This window comes from Enhydra lutris, unplaced genomic scaffold (assembly GCF_002288905.1).
Source record: "Enhydra lutris kenyoni isolate GAN:26980312 unplaced genomic scaffold, ASM228890v2 scaffoldscaffold8, whole genome shotgun sequence".
Taxonomy (NCBI): Eukaryota; Metazoa; Chordata; class Mammalia; order Carnivora; family Mustelidae; genus Enhydra; species Enhydra lutris.
In genome coordinates, this window is record NW_019154092.1 from 1,201,819 (window position 1) to 1,222,720 (window position 20,902).

The 20,902-nt window shown below is 51.2% G+C and overlaps 2 protein-coding genes across 4 annotated transcripts; both read right to left on the reverse strand.

The window, feature by feature from the left end:
• Positions 1–6,845, reverse strand: LOC111142465 (glutathione S-transferase theta-3-like). Of its 3 annotated transcripts, XM_022495636.1 has the most exons (5): positions 6,630–6,845; positions 5,095–5,182; positions 2,892–3,042; positions 882–1,058; positions 1–550 (listed from the first exon to the last, which is right to left on the reverse strand). In XM_022495636.1, the coding sequence occupies exons 1-5, from the start codon at positions 6,739–6,741 to the stop codon at positions 356–358; spliced, it is 723 nt and encodes a 240-aa protein (XP_022351344.1). In that variant the 5' UTR covers positions 6,742–6,845; the 3' UTR covers positions 1–355. The 3 variants fall into 3 exon arrangements, with proteins under 3 accessions (XP_022351344.1, XP_022351345.1, XP_022351346.1); XM_022495637.1 differs by lacking the exons at positions 2,892–3,042; positions 5,095–5,182 and adding an exon at positions 5,869–5,870 and having other exon boundaries at positions 6,630–6,741; XM_022495638.1 differs by lacking the exons at positions 882–1,058; positions 2,892–3,042 and having other exon boundaries at positions 407–550; positions 6,630–6,831.
• A 1,859-nt stretch (positions 6,846–8,704) lies between these two features.
• LOC111142466 (glutathione S-transferase theta-1-like) lies at positions 8,705–18,512 on the reverse strand. The gene is given in 4 exon segments (XM_022495639.1): positions 8,705–9,179; positions 9,383–9,559; positions 18,061–18,062; positions 18,401–18,512. Coding segments are annotated over 4 exon segments (486 nt in total). The 3' UTR covers positions 8,705–8,984.
• Positions 18,513–20,902: the final 2,390 nt, after the last annotated feature.

The window sequence follows — 20,902 nt, forward strand, 5'->3', positions numbered from 1 at the left end:
TACTGTGTGCAACCAGAAGAGGGTGTCCTGGAGGGGTGGGCAAGGACTTGAATGCAAAGTTCAGTGATTCATACTTTAGCCTCAGAGCAGTTCGGCACCATAGAAAGTTTTAAACACAGGAGGGACAAGGTCAAATATGTGTTTACTAAGCTCTTTCCAGGAGTCACACAAAGTCAGAGTGGAAGGGGTGGGAGTGAAGACTGAAGACAAAACAAAAGAAGGAAGACCTGATGCCTGGAGGGAACCGGGGAACAGAGCCTGGAGAGTGTGTCTTGCTTACACCCCAGGAGGAGCAGTTCCACCTGTTTATTTTGAAAACAGAGTCTCCATCATCTCTGCAGGCCTGGCCTTCCCCTCACTGCAACAAAACCTGCACGGAGGGTTTCAGCTTCTCCTTTGTGGCCGGGTCAGCTGGAGGCAAGTCCTTGACCTTCATGACAGCTGCATGTGCCTCCTGAAAGAGGTCCTTTCCCACCTCCGCCTCCACACGTTGGCGCCATGCAGCCAGCTTGGGTCTGCTTTTGAAGACTTGGCAGCCAGCACTGACAGGCTATGGGGAGAAGGAGCCGGGTGGAAGGGGTAGGCATGGTCAAGCACAAGGCAGAATGACCTGGCTGAGGAATTCTCCAGGGTGGGTTTTCCCTTCTTGGCCACACGAGTAATAGGCTGGAGGTTCTCTCCCCTGAGACACTGGGAAGCTTCTCAGTATTGCTGCAGTATAGGGTCTGAAGCCCCATTTTACAGATGAGAACACTGAGGCTCAGAGAGTGAAGTGGCTTGCCCAGGGTCCCACAGCCAGAAAGGGCAACATGAGCTGGTACTTTGGCTCCCTCCCAGGACACCCCAGTTCCCAGTGGATCACCTGACCCCACTGCACTCACATGCATCAGCTCTGTGATGGCCACCAAGTCAGCCACTGAGATGTGAGGTCCAGCAACGAAGTCCTGGTCCTTTAGGAACTTGTCCTCAAGCAGCTGCAGGCACCTGTCCAGCTCAGCCAGAGTAGATGCCAATGTCTCAGGGGGCACCTGTTCACCCAGGAACACTGGGAACATCATCTGGTGGGTGGGCAGGCAGAGAGAGGGCTCAGTGTCTATCCAAAGTCTAGCCTAGTTCCTCATTCAATCTATCACCAGGCCTTCCAATTTCTCTTCACTTCAACCCACTCTTTCCACCCATGGCACCACCCGCCCAGGCATTATCTTCTACTCCAACATGGGCAGCCTCCACCTCTCCCTAGGTCCTCATGCAAGGCAGCCAGTAGGGGGAATGTCTGCAATCCCAGACTGCCCATATCACCCCCTGCATCAAGCCTTCCATGGCTCTCCACTACCCTCACCATGAAAGCCTCAACACAAGCACCCCCCCCACCGGGAATCTACATGAGATTCTCTCCCTCTGCCCCTCCCCCGCCACCTCATGGGTGGGTATGTGTGATGTATGTGCATTATCTCTCTCCCAAATAAATGAATCTTTAAAAAAAAATTCTTTAAGTAATTTTTCTGAAGACTTTATTTATTTATTTGAGAGAGAGAGCACCGAGGGAGAGGAAGAAGAAGAAGCAGACTCCCGGCTGAGCAGAGAGCTGGGTTGGGGGCTCAATCCCAGGACCCCAAGATCATGATCTGACCCAAAGGCAAACTCTTAACTGACTGAGCCACCCAGGCACCTCTTTCTTTCTTTCTTTCTTCCTTTCTTTCTTCCTTCCTTCCTTCCTTCCTTCCTTTCTTTCTTTCTTTCTCCCTCTCTTTCTTTTTTTAAGATTTTATTTATTTATTTTAGAGAGGAGCGAGCGAGAGCACAAGCAGGAAGCAGGGGGAGGAGCAGAGGGAGAGGGACAAGCAGACTCCATGCTCAGCGCAAAGCCTGACCCAGAGCTCAACCCCAAGACCCCAGGATCAAGACCCGAGCTGAAATCAAGGGTCCGATGCTTAACTGACTGAGCTACCCAGGCGTGCAAAATGTTACTTTTTTCTAACAAATCTTTGTCAGTTTTTTGCTTGTTTTAAGTTTAATCCTTTCCTCCTTACATGAATGTCATTGTATATGGAAAATCTATTAGGCTTTTCTCTAAGTCTTCTAGTGTTTTTAGGCTTCAAAATCCTTAAATACCCAGAAATCGGACCAACTTTATTGAAAGATTTTTCACTTAACACTTCTCTATCTGAAAAAGTATGTGCGTAGCCAGAGCTTGATTTTTTTCTCTCTCTCCCAAAAGGCAGTATTTCTGCAGTCGGGAGCATGCAAAAGGGCATGGGATTGAATCTCAGCAGCTCAGGAATCAGGGCACATCTGGAGAAGTCACTCCCTGGCTCTGCCTTTGTTTCCCCTCTGGTTGGACTAGGGAGTCTCTGGCATTCTAGAATTTGGTGTTCCAAGACCTCAGGACTCAACGAATTTTTTTTTTAAGATTTTATTTATTTATTTGGCAGACAGAGATCACAAGTAGTCAGAGAGGCAGGCACAGAGAGAGGAGGAAGCAGGCTCCCCGCTGAGCAGAGAGCCCGATGTGGGGCTCCATCCCAGGACCCTGGGATCACAACCTGAGCCGAAGGCAGAGGCTTTAACCCACTGAGCCACCCAGGCACCCCTCAACGAATTTTTAAAAAGATTTTATTTTTTATTTGAGAGAGAGAGAGAGAAAGAAGGAGCAGGGGGAGGGGCAGAAGAAGAGAAAGAAGCAGACTCCCTGCTGAGCAGGGAACACCGTTGCTGCCAGCTGCCATGTGGCTTGATCCTGGGACTCAATCCTGGGACTCCAGGATCATGACCTGAGCCAAAGGCAGATGCTCAACCGGCTGAGCCATCCAGGTGCCCTAAACGGAATTTTTTAAACAGAAAGCACTGTCCCTTGAGCATTCTAGAAGGGTCCCCATCCAGCCATAGCTCACCTTCTGCCACATGGCTCGGGTGCAGCTACTCCGAAGGGCTGTGTGCTGCCAGGCTAGGTACTCGTCCACACGGGCACGGGCCTGCAGGTCCTGGGGATACCAGTGGTCAGGGACCTCATACTTGCGACTCAGATACAACAGGATGGCCACACTGGGGGACACGGAGGAGATGAGGAACACGGACTAGTCACTTTCTGTCCCCTCCCCACTGCTCACATCTTCCCAGCTCCTATAGGTGGAGCATTTCACTATCTTCATACCATGATGCAGAGTAAGAATGTGAGGCTCGGAGAGGTTAGGTGACTGCCTAGGGTCACACAGCTCTACATTGCGTCATCCTATCATCTGAGCTAAGGGCACCAGGTGAGAAACAAAATGTCTTGGGATTTCAGAGGACGGTGAGGGGGTACTCAGAGAGAGTTTCCAGGAGGAAGGGGGGCCCAACATGGTTCTTGAAAGATAAGAGCGACTCACATGACACTCTGCACTATATCTGACGCATGGTCATGACAGGAGCAAAGCCAGCTGTCCCCTCACACTCCCTGGGGCTGGGATAAGGCCTCCCAGGTGAATGGGTCACTGCTTCCCACCCTGTCCCATCTCCTCTCTACCTGCCCAAAGCCTCCAGCCTCCTCCCCCAGGAAGCCCTCTCTGACCTCCTCCCCTCCCTTCTCCCTCTACCATGTCTGACCTGTGCCTCATGTCTGGCCAGAGCACCAGGTCTCCATGGATGTTGGACTGTCCAGTGACCAGAGGTTCTGAAGCCAAGTGGAATGTGAATCTGGCTGTACTACAGAGGTACTGTGTGGCTTCAGTAAAGGATATCACTATCCAGCCACCAACCTGGAAGCTGGCCTGGGCTCTCATCTCTCCCTCCTACGTCCATTGCTCGAACATACTCTTGGGCTTGACCTTCAAAGGGAGTCAGAACTGACCACTACATCCCTCTGTACTACCACCTCGGTCTGGGGTGCCAGCACCTCTCTCCTGGATTAGCACAGTACCTTTTCACCCCAGCCAGAGGGATCCTTTTTTTTTTTTTTTTTTTTTTTTAAAGATTTTATTTATTTGTCAGAGAGAGAGAGAGTACACACAAGCAGGCAGAGAGGCAGGCAGAGAGAGAGGAGGAAGCAGGCTCCCTGCCGAGCAAGGAGCCCGATGCGGGACTCGATCCCAGGACCCCAGGATCATGACCTGAGCCGAAGGCAGTGGCTTAACCCACTGAGCCACCCAGGCGTCCCCAGAGGGATCCTTTAAAACCGAAGTTGGATCTCAGCTCTCCTCTGCTTAAACTCATGCAGTGGCCCCATCTTACCTACAGTAAAAGCCAAAGTCTTCCTGGCCACACAGGCTACCCACCAACCTCAGCCCCTGCTTACTCCCCTCCCTCATCCCAGCCACGCTGGACACCTTGTCTCTCCAACCTTTCCCCCAAGCACTGTCCCACTTCACTGCCTTTGGCTTTGCTGTTCCCTCCAGCCAGAACACCCTTCCCAAATACCCTGCACCTCTGTTCCTGTAGGTCTCTGCTCAGATGCCTCCTCCTCAAGGGGCCCTTCACTCAACATCCTACTCAAAATTGCAGCCTCCCTCCCCACTCTTACCCTGCTTATTTTCTCCATTGCACTCATCACTGCCTGATAGGTTGCACCTTACAGAGATTAGCAGTACCCCCCCTTCCAGAACGTGAGCTCTAGGAGGCCAAGGACTTAGAATTGTTCAGTGCTTTGGCCCCAAGGCCTAGATGGTTCCTGGTGGGTGCTCAGCAAATAGCCACTGAAGCTCTCTGGGTGCTCTCTTGACTCCCAGGGCAATAGAACTTGCCCAAAATTTGTAGAAGTAGAAGCTCTAAAGAGTGTAGTATAGTTACTCCTCCATATTTCACTCTCCGCTCTCCTTCCATCTGGGGGCTGAGTGGGCAGAGGAGGCCTGGAAACGGGCTGGAGGCCCTATGACCTTGTGCAAGTCCCTCCCCTCCCCGGCTTCAGTTTCCTCCTTTGTAAATTTCCCGGGAGGTGGAGGAAGGCTTGGGATGGGGGAATGCCATGACTTCCATAGCCCCTCCCAGCCCTAGGCTCCTCTGCCTGCTGGGGCTGGCACAGGGGCTCAGGGCACACCAGACGTGATCCAAGCCATCAACGGTAGATACACGGACAGCTGGCTGGCCTCACAAGGCCCGGGTAGCCGCCTGGGGACCTGATACCTCTCGGCCAAAGTGAAGTCCCCATCCTTCAAGGCTGGCACCTTCCTCAGGGGATTCACCTGGGCAAAAGCATCGCTGTGGTGCTGGCCTGTGGGGAGAGACCAGTGAGGCGGGTGAGGAGAACTCTGAGCCCCATCCCCCACTGAGGCCTCTCCCACCCCCACCCCTACCCCCACCCCCACCGCACCCCCACCCCAATATCCAGGCACCAACTTTCTGAGGCCCCTATCCAGGTGGGCAATAGGAAGGAGTCCACTCTGCTGGTCACCAGACCACAGACCCTGACCCCACCAGAGGTCCACCCTTCCTGGGTCCACCCTCCCTGGGAACCTGGGCCAAGCAGCATCTCAACTTGGCCATGAATGGGGAGGGTGAGTCCCTGCGGCTGTAAGTCACCCCTACCCCAGGCCCAGCCAATTCCATCCATCTATCAGACACTCCAGTCTCCTCCCTGGGCTCTAAGCTTGCCCCTGCAATCCTCTTCCTATGCCAGCTGCGTAACCTGTCCACACCACACAACTCCGGCCACACCTGCCCCCCAGCCCTTGTTCAGACTCATTCTCTCCAGGAGCTCCTACCCTCTTCCGTCACCCAGCTTCCAGCAGCTCAGTTCTTCTTTCTGTCCCATGCCAAACGCTCAAGTCTCCTTCCCCAGTGGGGGTTTGCAGGTCTGATGGTGTATGGAGTCAGAGGGCCTCAGTGGAACCAGGCTCCAGCCTGGCCACAGGCCCACCAAAGGGCCTATTTGCCCTTCACGTGGGTGAGGAGAATCACCCCTACATATTCTCCCTCCAGAAAATGCCTCTGTGCCCAGCCCCCATCCCAAGGAGCGCTGGAAAGGCAGAGCAAGGTGGCAGCATTGCAGTTGGTGGCCCAAGCTGGGGGCACCAAACACAGAAGGTAGGCAGGCCTAGGTAGAAGTAAAGAGGAGACCAGAGCCAGGTGGAATCGCCTTCTCCTGCTGGCAGCTGCAGAAATTCAAGAGAAGCAGGCTACTCCAACTCAGAAATGAGGAGGCGGTTTCATTGTTTTCTCCAAGCCGGGGTGTGAAGGCATCTGGGCGCTCACTCCACTTCCCCAGGCCTCCCACCCTTCCTGCCTCCCACGCCCCCCACTGCTCTCTCTCCGCTGTGCTCCCTCTCAACCTCTACTTTTTCTTAAAGATTTTATTTATTCATTTGACAGAGATCACAAGCAGGCAGAGAGGTAGGCAGAGAGAGGGGGGAAAGCAGGCTCCCTGATAAGCAGAGAGCTTGACGCGGGGCTCGATCTCAGGACCCTGAGATCATGACCTCAACCGAAGGCAGAGGCTTAACCCACTGCCCACCCAGGAGCCCCTCAACCTGTATTTTGAAAAATGTTTCGTATTCACTAGGCAAAGATCGGGGATCTCGAAAAAGGCACAACAGATAACTGATTACCCAGTTCCCTTACTGCAGCAGGCCGGGGCGGGGGGGGGGGGGGGGGGGGGGGGGGGGGTGTCGGTTAGCACAAGGGCGCGGGGACCGCGGGGCCTGCCTTTCTGCCCCGCCCACCTTTGAGCAGCTCCACCGGGCGCAGCTCGAAGGGGATTCCGTTCTTCTTGGCGAAGATGTAGACGGCGCGACAAGGCTGGGACAGCAGGTCCAGGTAAAGCTCTAGGCCCATGGCCGGAGCAGCGGTCCGCCCCGGGGTCGCGCCCAGGGTATAAGAAGGGGAAGAGGAACGGCTGACAGAACCTGCCAGGCCACAGAGCCTAGAGCCCAGCGCGATCCGGAGGAGAGGGTTGGAGGTGGGGGTGTCTGAGCCCCGCCACACCCTCCCCGCCCATTGGATAGCTCTGGAGAACTTTGGGCCAATCAGCGGCGCCCCAACTCTCCCTCCCTCCCTTCTCTGGAACCCTGGCAGCAGTTCTCTTGGTGGAGAGGGCGCTGGAAGATTTGGCCTGTGACCTGAGGTTTCGCTGCCAGGTCATACCCCTTCCCCGGACCTCAACGTCTACCTTTGTCAAATGGTGCAGTGGAGGGTGGTAATGGGAACGGGACACCAAGAACGCTTCCAGCACGGACCTTCAGTGAATTTAGGATCGAAAGGGCTCGGCTGCCTTCAGTTCGCCCAAGTCACCTGCCCGAACTCAAGGAGGGAACTGAGAGAGGAGGGGCTTCTGACTCCCCAGGACACAAAGGGAGGCACTAAACGGAGGTACAGTAGCCTCCCCTGGGCCCAGTGCCCACGATGGAGGCTCGGGAGGTTTCTGGACCCCAGCTCCCTGCAGAGGCCCGGCATCCCGGAAAGAGTGAGCCGCCCCTCCCTAATTCCTGGGGTCATATTTATTACACTCCAGCTAATCCTTCTAGCAGTTGGCAGAAGCCAGGGGTGGCCCATCCAGAGGTCTGCAGGAGGTCTGTAAATTCCCCACTTCCTTTACAGGGCCAAGTCCCTCCAAATGACACTTTCTGGCCCCCGAGGTCCGTGGACATGAACACCCCCCCCCCATTCCCTAAGAGAGGCTCTTGGGGGAAGAAGACCCTGCCCCCAAAGCCAAGATTCAGAGAAAACCCCTTGGCAAGAGGATGTTATTGGAAATTTTAAGTAAGATTTAAGTAAGACCTATCCGCCCCTTCCCCCTCTCACCCCCTCACTCCTCCCTACCCCCGCTCCCTCCCTTTCCCTCCCGCGGAGAGACTGCCTTCCTGGGCTAGTGCTGGAGCCCTCTCCAGTCTGGGAGGGGCCATGTTCTCCATCCCCTTCATTGCCCTGCCCTCCTGCACAAATCACTTTGGCAGGATTACTATAATATCCAGTTTCCTTGCTCTCTTTGGCCACCCTCAAGTCCAACCCACCCCCCACCTCCACCTGCCACCAGAGAGCCAGAATATTATTTTAAAGATTTTATTTACTTATTTATTTGACAGAGACACAGCAAGAGAGGGAACACAAGCAGGGGGAGTGGGAGAGGACGAAGCAGGCTTCCCTCACGGAGCAGGGAGCCGATGCGGGGCTGGATCCCAGGGATCATGACCAGAGCCGAAGGCAGACACTCAATGACTGAGCCACCCAGGCTCCCCCAGAATATTAATTTTAAATACAATCCGGTGGGGTGTCTGGCTGGCTCAGTCAGTAGAGCACGCAGCCCTTAATCTCAGGATCATGAGTTCAAACCCTACAGTCAGTATGAAACCTACTTAAAATATAAAGAAATAAAGAAATGCAATCTGAGCACACTATGCCTATTTATGGTTTACAGATCACAGGCATGGCCTTCAAGGCCCTGCATGACTGATTCCTGTCCGGGAGCGCTGCTGTTTGGCTTTGCCCCCCCTGACCAATTCAGCAAACAGAAGCAGGACTCCTGAGCTACAGTACTTGATGCCAGAGGGCCATGTCCTGGGAGGTTGGCCCAGCCAACTGATTGATGGCCATGCCTATAGTCACATGTGGGATGCCTGCTGATCCCTATGCTGTCGAACAAATCACTTTCTCTGAGAATTAGAAGAGTGGAGGGCATCTGTTAATTTCACTCTTGGCAACCATCATGGGGAAGCTGACCCACAGGGCCTCAGAAGAGGGCTTGTCTTTCTGACAGAGACCAAGACCAGGGCCAAGACAGGTCAAATAAATCACACATCCGAGCTAGAAGAGTAGGCTCAGGCTTAGCCCAGGTTTATTTCCCAAACTGAAAATGAAATGCAGTGATTAAAGGAGATGAGATCTGGCTATTCCATTCTCACTGTGGCTTTTAGGCAGCTGTGCAAGATAGTGTGGGTGTAGGGGTCTAACCAGGGGAGCATAGGTGCAGGGGCACTCGGGCAAATCACTACAGCCCTCTGAGCCTGCCTCCCATGGGACATTGGAAATGAAGGTGCTTTGTGAACTGCCAAGGGCAAAGTGCAGGGACGGGGCTTCCTGGCTCAACCAATCATGGCCAGTACCGCAGGCATCAGCTTCTGCTTTACAGTGGGGTCTGCAGGTGGGGACTCCTTGGCCTTCATGATGACCTCATGGGCCTCCTGGAAGAGATCCTCTCCCACTGCTGCCTCCACACGCTGGCGCCATGCAGCCAGCTTGGGTCGACCTTCGAAGAATTGGCAGCCAGCACCCACAGGCTGCAGGGAGAAAGGAAACAGGATGGGGGTGGAAGGTAAGGTCAAGGATGGCAGCCTCTGCCTGGTTTGGGGGTCCCAGAGCCCCAGAAGAGGTTTCCACACATAAGCATGGCCCATAGCCAGGTGGGGGCAGTGTGAGCAAGACTTCAGCGACTACCCAGGGCCCTCCCCGCCTAGCAAGCCACCCTATCCATAGCACTCACATGCATCAGCTCTGTGATGGCTACCAGATCAGCCAGTGAGATGTGGGGCCCGATGAGAAAAGCCTTGTTCTGGAGGAACTTGTCCTCAAGCAACTGCACGGTCACATCCAACTCGGCTAGCGTGGCTGCCAGCATCTCAGGAGACACTGGCTCACCCAGGAAAACAGGGAACATCACCTGGGAGGCGGGGAGGCACAGTAAACGTTAGAGGCCAGCCCAGCCTCAGGGGCAGGAAGGCAAGTGTGCCTCCCCCACCCCAGTTTGAGCTGCTTTCTGGTTCTATGCCCCTGTCTTCGAAGGCTGGGCGGGGCCTGCAGGGAAATTCCCAAAGGACCACTGTTTCCAGAAATATCCCAGAAATATTCCTGCTTCTGTGATCTCTGATGGCTGAGCCTCAGAGGGCATCTGACAGGACTCAAACCCCTTTGAGAATGACTCAAACCCCTTTGAGAATGACTCAGGGGGGAGTTGAACAATGAGTTTCATACTTTGGAAGTAGGCGGCTAGCCTAGGGACAGTCTATGTTATAACCTCTTTCCCCTGAATGTAAAGTCAGTACCACTTACTGGATAAATAATTAGGATTGGCTTACAAGGTTTCCACTCTGCCACTTACAAAGCATGTGGCCTAAAATAAAACACCTAAACCCTCTGAGCCTCAATTTCCTCATTTATATTATAGGAATAATAGTACATGACTCTCTTATAAATGGAAAAGTGGACAGTCAGTGAGAGGGACAGTCAGTTGCCTGAGATGGCACAGCCAAGAAAAGACTAAGCCAAGAGTAGAATGGACATTTTCTGACAGCAAGCTACCAGGAACTAAGGAGGAGGGCTAGGAAAGGGTAGTGTCCAGGATCTGGGAGGAAGGTGTTTTAGGGGGAAGCATCAACAGCATCATGGCTGACAGAGCTATAGGGAGATACAGTGGATGAGAAGCAAGAGAAGAATGCTTCATGCTTCATTTCATTAAGTTGCTTGGGGGAGCCTGGAACTCAGGTCAACATGACTAGGATTGTACATGAGCCCTGGCTTCGGGCTTCAGTTTCCTCCCCCATAAAAGGTAGACAGAATCAGCAGTCTCTCACTGGTGCCCTGGAGGCCAGCCCTGAGCTAATGGCATTCCTTTGACTACAGAGTTTTTTAAAAATATGGATCAGGGGGCGCCTGGGTGTCTCAGTCAGTTAAATGTCCAACTCTTTCTTTTTAAAAAAATTTTTTTTGTTTTTTGTTTTTTTTTAATTTGACAGAGATCACAAGTAGTCAGAGAGGCAGGCACAGAGAGAGGGGGAAGCAGGCTCCCTGCCGAGCAGAGAGCCTGATATGGGGCTCGATCCCAGGACCCTGAGATCATGACCTGAGCCGAAAGCAGAGGTTTTAGCCCACTGAGCCACCCAGGCGCCCCTAAATGTCCAACTCTTGATCTCAGCTTCGGTCATCATCATAGGATCATGGGACTGAGCCCCACATCAGGCTGCACATTAGGCATGGAGATTGCTTAGGATTCTCTCTCTCTCTATGCATCCCTCCCCTCCCCCACTCTCTCTCTCTCTCTAAAAGAAATAAAAACAAAAATTAAAATTAAAATATGTATCAGTTGCTGACATTTAAAATGGGGGCATTTCATATATAAGAGTCCAGATTTCCAGCTTTATTTTTTGTTTAAGATTTTACTTATTTGAGACAGACAAAGAGCAAGCACAAGTGGGTAGAGGGGCAGCGAGGAAGCAGACTCCCTGCTGAGCAGGGAGCCCAACGCAGGGCTTTATCCCAATCCCAGGATCCTGGGATCATGACCTGAGCCAAAGGCAGAGGTTTAACCAACAGCCAGTCAGGTGCCCCTCTAGCTTCTTCTCCATATAAAGGGTGCTGGCCACAGGGTATGCCTGCTCAGTATCTAAGGCTGATGCTGGGGAGAAGCCACTGCGTCGGAGGGCACAATGAACTCTCAATTTGCACAACCCCAGCTAGCCCTCCTCCCTCATTTTTTCTTGGCCTCACCCCTGCCAGAGATTATCTACCATTTCCCTTCTGTTTCAATTTGGTTGATCCAAAATTCGCAGGGTTTGGAAGAGTGGTTTTGTTCCTCTTTAAATATAACAGATCATACTAGGGTAATAAGTACGTTGCAATTTATTTATATAATGAATTACTGTAGTTAAAATGGATAAATTAGATCCACCCACAGCAATATAGAAAAATGCACAGGGGCGCCTGGGTGGCTCAGTGGGTTAAGCCTCTGCCTTCGGCTCAGGTCATGATCCCAGGGTCCTGGGATCGAGCCCCACGTCAGGATCTCTGCTCAGTGGGGAGCCTGCTTCCTCCTCTCTCTCTGCCTGCCTCTCTGCCTACTTGTGATCTCTGTCAAATAAATAAAAAAATAAAATCTTTAAAAAAAATGCACAATGCAGAGTGATATGAGAGCATTTATATAAAATTTTAAACATGCAAAGCAAAACTTTATTTTGCTTATAATGACAACTAAGTGCAATAATGTGTAAAATCATAAACTGGAAGGACTCCCACCGGACCCCAGAGCAGAACGGCCTCTCAGAAAGGAGTGAGGGCAAGGGAGAGGTCTTTTGAACGTTTGTCCTCTGTTTCTGTTTTATATAAGAAATGATAGGAAACAGAGAAATAAAGCTCATAACCCACAATTAGCAATACACTTTATTGTTTTTTTTTAAGATTTTATTTATTTGAGAGAGAGAGAGAGAGTATGAGGCGGGGGAAGGAGAGGGAGAAGCAGACTGCCCGCTGAGCAGGGAGCATGATGTAGGGCTCAATCTCAGGACCCTGGGATCATGACCTGAGCCAAAGGCAGATGCTTAACCGACTGAGCCACCCAGGCGCCCCTCTCCATACACTTTAAAAAATGAGGAATCCTGCTTCTGATTAGGACATCAATGTCACAAAAACCATAGTTCCCATCATAACAATGGTGGAAAGAAAATAATCTTATCTTTCCTTAAAGCCATCAAAGAGTTATAGAACTTTTAAAAATAGAAAATAAAAGACAAAAAAATGAAAAAGAAAAAAAGCCTAAACCTATGTTGTCTGATATGGTAGCTGCTAGTGAACTCTTAAAATATGGCTAGTCCTAGCTGAGTTGTGAGGTATACGCATAACACACATGGGATTCTGAAGACTTAGTATAAGAAAAGAATGCAAAATAGTGCATTAATGATTTTTCTACCAATTACATGTTAACTATAAATTTTTTATTTTTAATTGTGGTAAGAAATGCATAATAAAATTTCCCATCTTAACCATTTTTAAGTGTATAGTTTCATGGCACTAAGCACATTCACACTCTTGTACAACCATCACTGCTGAGATCGTCTAGGGAAAGCAAGAGGGACTTACTTAATTCCTGTGAAAGTCCCTGGTCTGAGACAAGGGTTAAAAGTTTCCATAAGCTGGGGCACCTGGGTGGCTCAGTGGGTTAAGCCTCTGCCTTCGGCTCAGGTCATGATCTCAGGGTCCTCAGCAGGGAACCTGCCTCCCTTCTCTCTGCCTGCCTCTCTTCCTATTGTGAACTCTCTCTCTCTGTCAAATAAATAAATAAAATCTTTTTTTAAAATGGCCATAAGTTTAGAGACAAACACCTTCTTCTGGGAAAGAGAATGAATGGTTGTCTGGGCAAAATTAGAAGTAACAATTTAAAGCCTGCTTGCACAAGTATTTCTATTTTCCAGGAGCCCTAAAAGAATGTCGACCATGAAGAAAAGCATCTTGTGATTGTCTTGTGTCCACTAAAAAGTGACGCCCACTAGATAATGACCATGGGACTGAAGGATGCTTCACCACTTCCAGCCCTTCACCCTTTGGAAAAGGGCCTTTCTAAGCCTCCTACCATAGGGAGGGTGTAGCGACATTCCTCTTTCTTGCTGGCCCCCTTTTATACAAGCTATCTCTAATAAACTCCACCTGTTTTCTTTCTCTGAAGTTCCATGTTCATTTCTGTGACTCAGGAACCTAGACTCAGGGGTCGGGTAAGAGCACCATCCATCTCCAGAACTCATTCATCATCCCAAACTGAAACTCTGTCCCCATTAAACGACAACTTCCCATTCCCTCCTCCCCTGACCCCTCGCAGCCATCCTTCTACTTTTTTGTCTTTATGAACAGAATAGGAATTTCATATAACTGGAACCATAAAGGGGCTGGCTCAGACGGAAGAGCATGTGACTTTTTTTTTTTTCTTTAAGATTTTATTTATTTTTTTGACACATAGAGGGGGAGAGAGAGAGAGCAAGAGAACACAAGCAGGGGGACTGGCAGTCAGAGAGAAGGGGAGAAGGCGGCTCCCTGCTGAGCAAGTGGCTTAATCCCAGGACCCCGGGGATCATGACTGAGCCACCCATATGCCTCTCTACCTTTTGTTGAACATAATGTCTAGCATACCATAAGACATGCAAAAAAAAGAAGACAATGTGACCCATAATCAGGAGGATAAAAAATGGCCAACAGAAATAGACCCACAGGGGACAAAATTATGAAAATTAGCTGCAAAGACTTTAAAGTAACTATTATAAATATGTCCAAGAATTTAGAAGAAAAGATGGACTAAATGGGTAAACAGATGGTGCATTTCAGCACAGAAAAGGAGATTTAAAAAAGAAGCAAATGGAATTTCTAGAACTGAAAAATTCATGTTGTTACAGAACCTGGATTGGGTCCTGACAGAAGAACCATCGGGTGATCTTTTGGAAACTTTGGAGGATCAGAGTTTATTTAACACCTGCTGGCTCAGAGGAGAGTGATCTCCAAAGGTCTGAGCCCCGAGCACAGACAAAAGGGGTAATTTATACCCTTCTATTTCTGCATACTTGGTACTTTTGGCGCATGCATGGAAGCAGGGCAGAGAGAAGAACCGGAAGAGCCCCGGGCCAGTGGCTGGGACTCCTTTGCTGACTCAGCTGACCACCTTCGAACACAGATTTTCCCTTACCAAAATCTCAAATGAAGACTGTATTAGATGGGTTTAATAGCAACGTGGGCCCAACAGAAGAAAGAATTATCGAGTCAAAGTTAGGTCAACAGAGACTATCCAAATGGAAAAGAATGCGAGGGTGCTTTCGCCCCTTTGGGGCGATGCCCTCGGCCTCACCTTGTGCCACAGGGTCCGGAGGCAGCTTCTCCGCAGGGTTGTGTGCTGCCATGCCAGATACTCATCCACAAGGGCGCGGGCCTGTACATCTTGGGGGTACCAGTGGTCAGGGACTTTATACTTCCGGGTCAGGTAGAGCAGGATGGCCACACTGAAGGGGAGGGAGGACATGATGGGTGAAGGAAAGACTCTAGGCTAGGGGCTTAATCAAATTCCCTTCTTTAATATTCCTGACAATAAGCCAAGGTCTTTGCCTCATTCTCCAGAGAAGGAAGTCAGGCTTAGAACACTGATGGGACTTGCCCTGGGCACAGAGCCGTTGGTGGCAGGGCTAAGAGTCTTTCTGAGACTAACACCCAAGCTCATCCTAGCACCGGGCAAAAGCCCATAGCAGAGTATCCTGCCAAGAGTACCCTGTTCAGAGTCAGTCTCTGATCAGAGGGCCAGAGGGCTTCCTGGAGGAGATGCCATCAAAGCTAACCCTTAAAGCTCAGTTCTTTCCAGTCTACGTCCATTCTCATCCTCTGGCACCCATACCAGCCTCAGATGGCCTGACTGCTCAAAAAGGCTTTCCAGTTGTTCCTTTGTCCTCCCTAAAGCACCCTGTAGGAAACACTGGGGCTGCTGCAGGATCATGGAACAGCAGAACAGACCAGGCGCCTGGAGCTCTCCTCCTGCCCTAGGTCATGAGGGCTACCATGGTGTTGGGACAGGCATGGATCTGGAAGGGCCCTGAGATACATGAATTTGGAGCCATAAGAAAGCTTTCAGGAACTTGGGTTACTCCAAGGGTTGTGCACCCCAGCCAGTAAGGGCAGAAAACCTCCGTTCCCTATTAGGAATCCTGTATGCACGTCTTGGCTTAACAACTCACTTGTCTGTACAGGATATTCTGGAGCTCTTTTTCCTCCCAGCTAATTGTTCAAACCACCTCTGGGGACAGCTGCAGGTCCCTGGGAGTCACAGACCTCCTGACGGTGAGAAAAGACACAGAGAAATGCAGAAATCACACGATGCCCCCGGCAAGCACCATGGTTGCTCAACATTGGGTGACACAAGGACCCAAGACAGCAGAGAGCAGCAGAAAGAAGAAAATGACACTGACATAATGTCAGGAATTCTCGGGGGGAATGCATCCATCTCACGATTCCAGAGATAAGTTCAAAAGCTTCAAGTTCTCCTTGTTATGGGAGGGGTGACATAGGTGATAAAAGCAGCAGAGTGGGGGCGGGGGGTGGGTGGGTGGGTGTGAACTTCCCTAAAGAGGTTTCCACTTCTTGGGGTATGTTGGGATGTAAAACACCCACATGCCTCACAGTCCTCCCTTGGGGGAGACCCACCCAAGGAGGCTGCAGCCCAGACTTGGAGTCACTGGGTAGACCAGAGGCCCATGGGCCACCTCAAGCCAGAGCGCCATCCCTTCCCTGTCCTATGCCCCTGCCCTGGGGTACTCTCACCAACAAACACAGGATGGGTACAGAAGTTAAATATGCTTACTTGTCCAAGCATTCCCGTGAACTGGACCAGCATGTAGGCCTGGGTCCGGGTTCCAACCCTGACTCTCTGTGGGATGTTAGGCTAAGGACCCTTCACCTCTGAGGAGTTTAGTTTTTTTGTCTCTAAAATAGAGGGTTAAAGGGCGCCTGGGCTGCTCAGTCAGTTAAGCGGCTGACTCTTGGTTTCGGCTCAGGTCATGATCTCAGGGTCCTGGAATCTAGCCCTGTGTGGGGCTCTGAGCTCTGTGGGGAGTCTGCTCGTGGACTCTCTCTCTCCCTCTCCCTCTGCCCCTCACTCTGCTCACTTAAGTTCTCTCTCTTTAACATAAATAAGTAAATAAAATAAAATAAAATAAGTAAATAAAATAAAGGGACCAGATGGTTCCAGTGAGTTCTGGTGGCAGTTCCGGTGTCCCAGTTACCTCTCAGCCAAGGTGAAGTCTCCATCCTTCAAAGCAGGCACCTTCTTCAGGGGGTTCACCCAGGCAAAGGCATCGCTGAGGTGCTGGCCTGCAGAGAGCCCATCATGGTGGGTGAAGAAGGAAACACTGAGCCCTACAAGGCCTGTGCCCACTCCCTACTAAACCCAGGCCCCAATTCCATGGTTCTTCTCCAGCCCCCAGGTGCTCTCCTGCATGGCAAAGGCTAGTGAGGGCCACTTGGGTAGGGACAGGACACTATTCTGCCAAATGTTGCAAAATGGACCTCAAGAGCCCCAGCCATGCCAAGTCCTATTGGGCACAAGCTCCACCCACAGCCCAAGGGGCAAGATGTGATGCTTCAGCTGGGCCTTCACATGCACCCCACCCACCACCTCTACACCATCCCTGGCCTCATAAGTTCACATTCAGGATGCTCCAGTCTGCCAGAGTGAGGTGGCTAGTTACGTGAATGGAGCTCTGATTCCTTATAGTGGCCCTTTCCCTGTGGACTCTAAGGTAAGGTCACTAAACACAGAGAAGTGGCTTTCTCCCAGTATCTATTTACTTGCAAACAACTTCTACCAGCTCCTCTGTGTCCCCTTGTTCACCCTGCCCTAAGCCACTAGGCTAGGGCTGGCCCTGCCTTTAGGTTCTGCTGGAGCTGGAACAGTCACACTTTTGTCCCACCCACAACCCCCAAAAGATGCAGCCTCATGTCCCCTGGGCCCCTGGCCTCTGCTTGAGTTTGTGTGAGTGGCTCCTACTCCTGCAGATGCTGTCAGAGAGAAGCTTCTAAAGAGCATGTAAGCTTATCATCCACCATCCTGCTCAACAGTCTTCAGGGGCTCCCCATTACCCCAGGATCAGGCGGAAGCTCCTCGAAGCCATACATGATTGCCTTAACACTCTAGCCTCAACACACCCACTGTCCTCCCTTCTCGCTCCCTTCACACTGTGACTTCACTAGACACACCTGCCCTGCTCTCCTAGTGAAACCCACCGCTCTGCACCCTTTATTTAACAGCCTGTTTGGGATGTTCCTTCCATGCCCTGTCCCCTGTACACAGCAGAGATGACCCCTGGGGAGGACAAGTGGGAAATCCCCCCAGCAGACTGGAAGAAGATGAAGATTTGGGCAGAGGGACAGGCCAGTTCAAAGGCATGAAGGCAGGCAAGGGCGTGAGTGGTAAAGTGATGGGGGTGGGGGTGGGGGGTAGGTGTTGGAGGCTCAGCCAAGCAGAGTTACCCCATCTGCCCACCAAGCAATACCTCCATTCTGCTTCCCTCAGCTGTGTCCTTGGAGCCTTGGGAGCCTACCAGAGACACAAGCCCTCCAGCTCAGGAGTGCAAGGCTCAACATGTTCCCGCAGTCTCCCAGCAGTCTCCCTTCAAGCCCCCAGCATGGCTCCCGCCAGCATGGTGGGGGGAGCCCTCCCAGCAGGCACAAGAAGTCAGAGAACAAGGGAAAGCAGAAGGCAACGCCCAAGAAGTAGGGACAGAAGGGGGCCCCCAATGCAGATGGGGCCGATGCATAGCGCAGGGCTGGAACGTGGGGACCCTGGTGACTGGCCGTTGCAGAGTTTTGGCAGTTGGGGGCCACAAAGGAGGGACTGGGCTCTGCCCCAGTCTCTATGCTCGGCCCCCTAACCCCTCGCCTCCTGCCCCCATCTCTTTTCTGGAGCTCCTCTCTCCCTCTGTCCAGGTGCACCCTGTTTTCCTTCACCGGGTCTCTCTTTTTCCTCAAGCTGCCCCCCCCCACCCGCGCCCTTCACTCGTTCACTCCGCCTCGGCCGCGCCCCATCGTCTATCCCGCGGGACCGAGCCCAGTTTGGGGGATTGATTACCCGACTCTCTCGGATCTCCCCAGTGGCTCACCTTTTTCAGCAATGGCCCCAAGAAGAGGTGGGCGCCGGGCGTCCTCTTAAGCAAGATTTGGCCTCCCCGTTCCTCCCCGATCTCTCGGTTCCCAAACCCAAGCCTGGGTCCACCTTTGAGCAGGTCCACCGGGCGCAGCTCGAAGGGAATGCGGTTCTTCTTGGCAAAGATGTAGACGGCGCGGCAGGGCTAGGACAGCAAGTCCAGGTAAAGCTCCAGCCCCATGGCGGCCAGACCGACACACCCGAGCGCAGCCAGGAACACACACTGTCCTGGGGCCACGCCCCACCAGCCTCCACTCCCGGTTGGGTGGCTCCGGGCACCCACTCCGGGCTCCGGGCTCCCGGCTCCGGGCTCCGGGCTCCGGGCACCGGGCTCCGGGCACCGGGACTTTGGTCCAAACGCTGGAGCGGCCAAGGGCGTGTCTGAGGGGTGGGGACCAAGAGCGCGGAGCAGAGCAGGGGGGGCGGTGACGCGTAGGTCTCCCCTCCAAGGGTCCCGCGGAGGTCCCTAGTCCTTCGTGACAACCTTATTTCACTTACCATGCTGTCTTCAAGGTTCATCCACGTTGTCGCTGTCAGAATTTCCTATCATCTCCATTTTAGAGATGTCGAGATTGAGGCAGTAAGTGATCATGGACCCAGGAAGTCTGGCAACAGAGTCCATGTTCCCAAGAACACTCCAGAGATCGTGATACCTGAGCGGACCTTGAGGGCAGTATGCTGAGTGAGATAGGTCCAAGAGGGAAAGACAAATACGGTGTAATCACACTTATTTATGAAATCTAAAAAAAAAGCCAAACTCATAGAGACCAAGTAGAATGGTAGTTACCAAAGACTGGGAGGTGGGGAAACTGGAAAAATGAGTAAGGGTACAAACTTGCAACAAGAGATAAATAATTTGTGGAGATCTATCACAACATAATGATTATTGGTCAACAACATTAGTTATCAACAATATTGACAACAACTGTAGTACAATTTCAAAGTTGCTAAGAAGCTAATCTTAATTATTCTCCCTACAAAAAAAGAAATGGTAATTAGGTGACATAATAGACTGTTAGCTCATGTTACAATGTATAAATGTATCAAATCAACAGGCTGTACACCTCAAACTTCCACAGTGTCAATTATTTCTCAACAATAAATAGGTAGATAGATAGATAGATAAAATAATGGGGAGGCTAGAGAGCTACAGGGCCTTTACAAGTCATCATGCCCGGATTCACCTGCTAAGCCCTAATTTCAGGCCTGTGCCTTATGGCCCGGGTATCCCCCAAAGCATGCCACCTCGCTGGTGAAATGCCATCGGTGTCATTTCCTAACATAAGTCCAACTGAAAATGCATCCACAAGAACATAATGTTTTCTACACAGTAAGAAAGCTCTTTGCAAAGAAAGCAAATGTTGGTAATAATGATTCTCAACTGAAAAAAAAAAAATTAAGGAAGGACAAAAACTTCAGATATCAGATGTTGAAGTTTGAAAAAGGGGCTAGACCCTCAGAGGAGGTCAGTTACTTGATCCCCACTTCCTGCTGACCCCCAGGAGGAGGGCATTCCCCCAGGAGGAGCTGGGCAAGGTCCTGTCTAGGGCTCAGCCTCAATCTTGAAGCCTCAAAACCTAATTTGGTCCATATTCCAGGATTAATCTTTTTCTTAGGATCTGAGTCACATAACTCAACTCACAAGAGAATGAGGGATTTATTATTTTATGGAAAAAGAGATCAAGGCCCTTTAGACAGAATGCTCCCAACCAGCGCTCAGAGCAGTCTCGGAAGTGCAATCTCCCAGCAAACCTGGGGAGGCAGAGTAAGGATGAAACAAGCCAGACCACCTGCAAGGCAGCTTCCACCTGAGAGCTTTAGAGAGTTAGAAAGACCATCTGTATTCATTAATTATTGCTACATAACAAATTACCATGAACTTAATGGCTTAAAACAACACATATTTATTATCTTACACTTTTTGTGGATCAGAGGTATGGGCCTGGGTTCACTGGGTCCTCAGGAAGGCTGCAATCCAAGTGCCAGCCAAGACTGGGTTTTTATCTAAGGCTCAAATGGGGAAGGATCCACTTCCAAGTTCACTCGGGTTTTTGGCCAAATTCATTTCCTTGCCGTGATAGGACTGAGGGTCCTGGCTTCCTGCTGGCCATTCTCAGCTCCTTGCCCCAGGGACCTCCTAACATGGTTGCTCAGTTCTTCAAAGCCAGCAAGGGAGAGAGCCTGTAGAACCAGTCTGCTAGCAAGATAGAGTCTTGTATAATGAAACATAATCTCAGAAGTGACATTCCATCACCTTTGTCACTTTCTGTGACTCAGAAGCAAGTCATGGGCCCTGGACACACTTGAGGGGAAGGAATTATAAAAAGATATGAATATCATCTAAGATCATTGGGGGGGTCGGTTCTTTTTTTTGAAAGATTTATGTATTTATTTGACACAGTGAGTGAGAGAGCACAAGCAGGGGGTAACAGTAGAAGGAAAGGGAGAAACGGGCTCCCCACTGAGCAGGGAGCCCAGTGCGGGACTCGATCCCAGGACCCTGAGATCATGACTTGAGCCGAAGGCAGACACTTCACCAACTGAGCCACCCAGGCGCCCCGGGGGATCAGT

What these genes read in the sequence shown, in the direction of transcription:
- LOC111142465 (XM_022495636.1), bottom strand. Translation starts at nt 6,741, where the DNA reads ATGGGCCTAGAGCTTTACCTGGACCTGCTGTCCCAGCCTTGTCGCGCC. An exon ending in CCCGAGCCATGTGGCAGAAG is followed by an intron (nt 1,059 to 2,891) that starts GTGAGCTATGGC and finishes CCCACCCACCAG; the next exon opens with ATGATGTTCCCAGTGTTCCT. An exon ending in CCATCACAGAGCTGATGCAT is followed by an intron (nt 551 to 881) that starts GTGAGTGCAGTG and finishes TTCTCCCCATAG; the next exon opens with CCTGTCAGTGCTGGCTGCCA.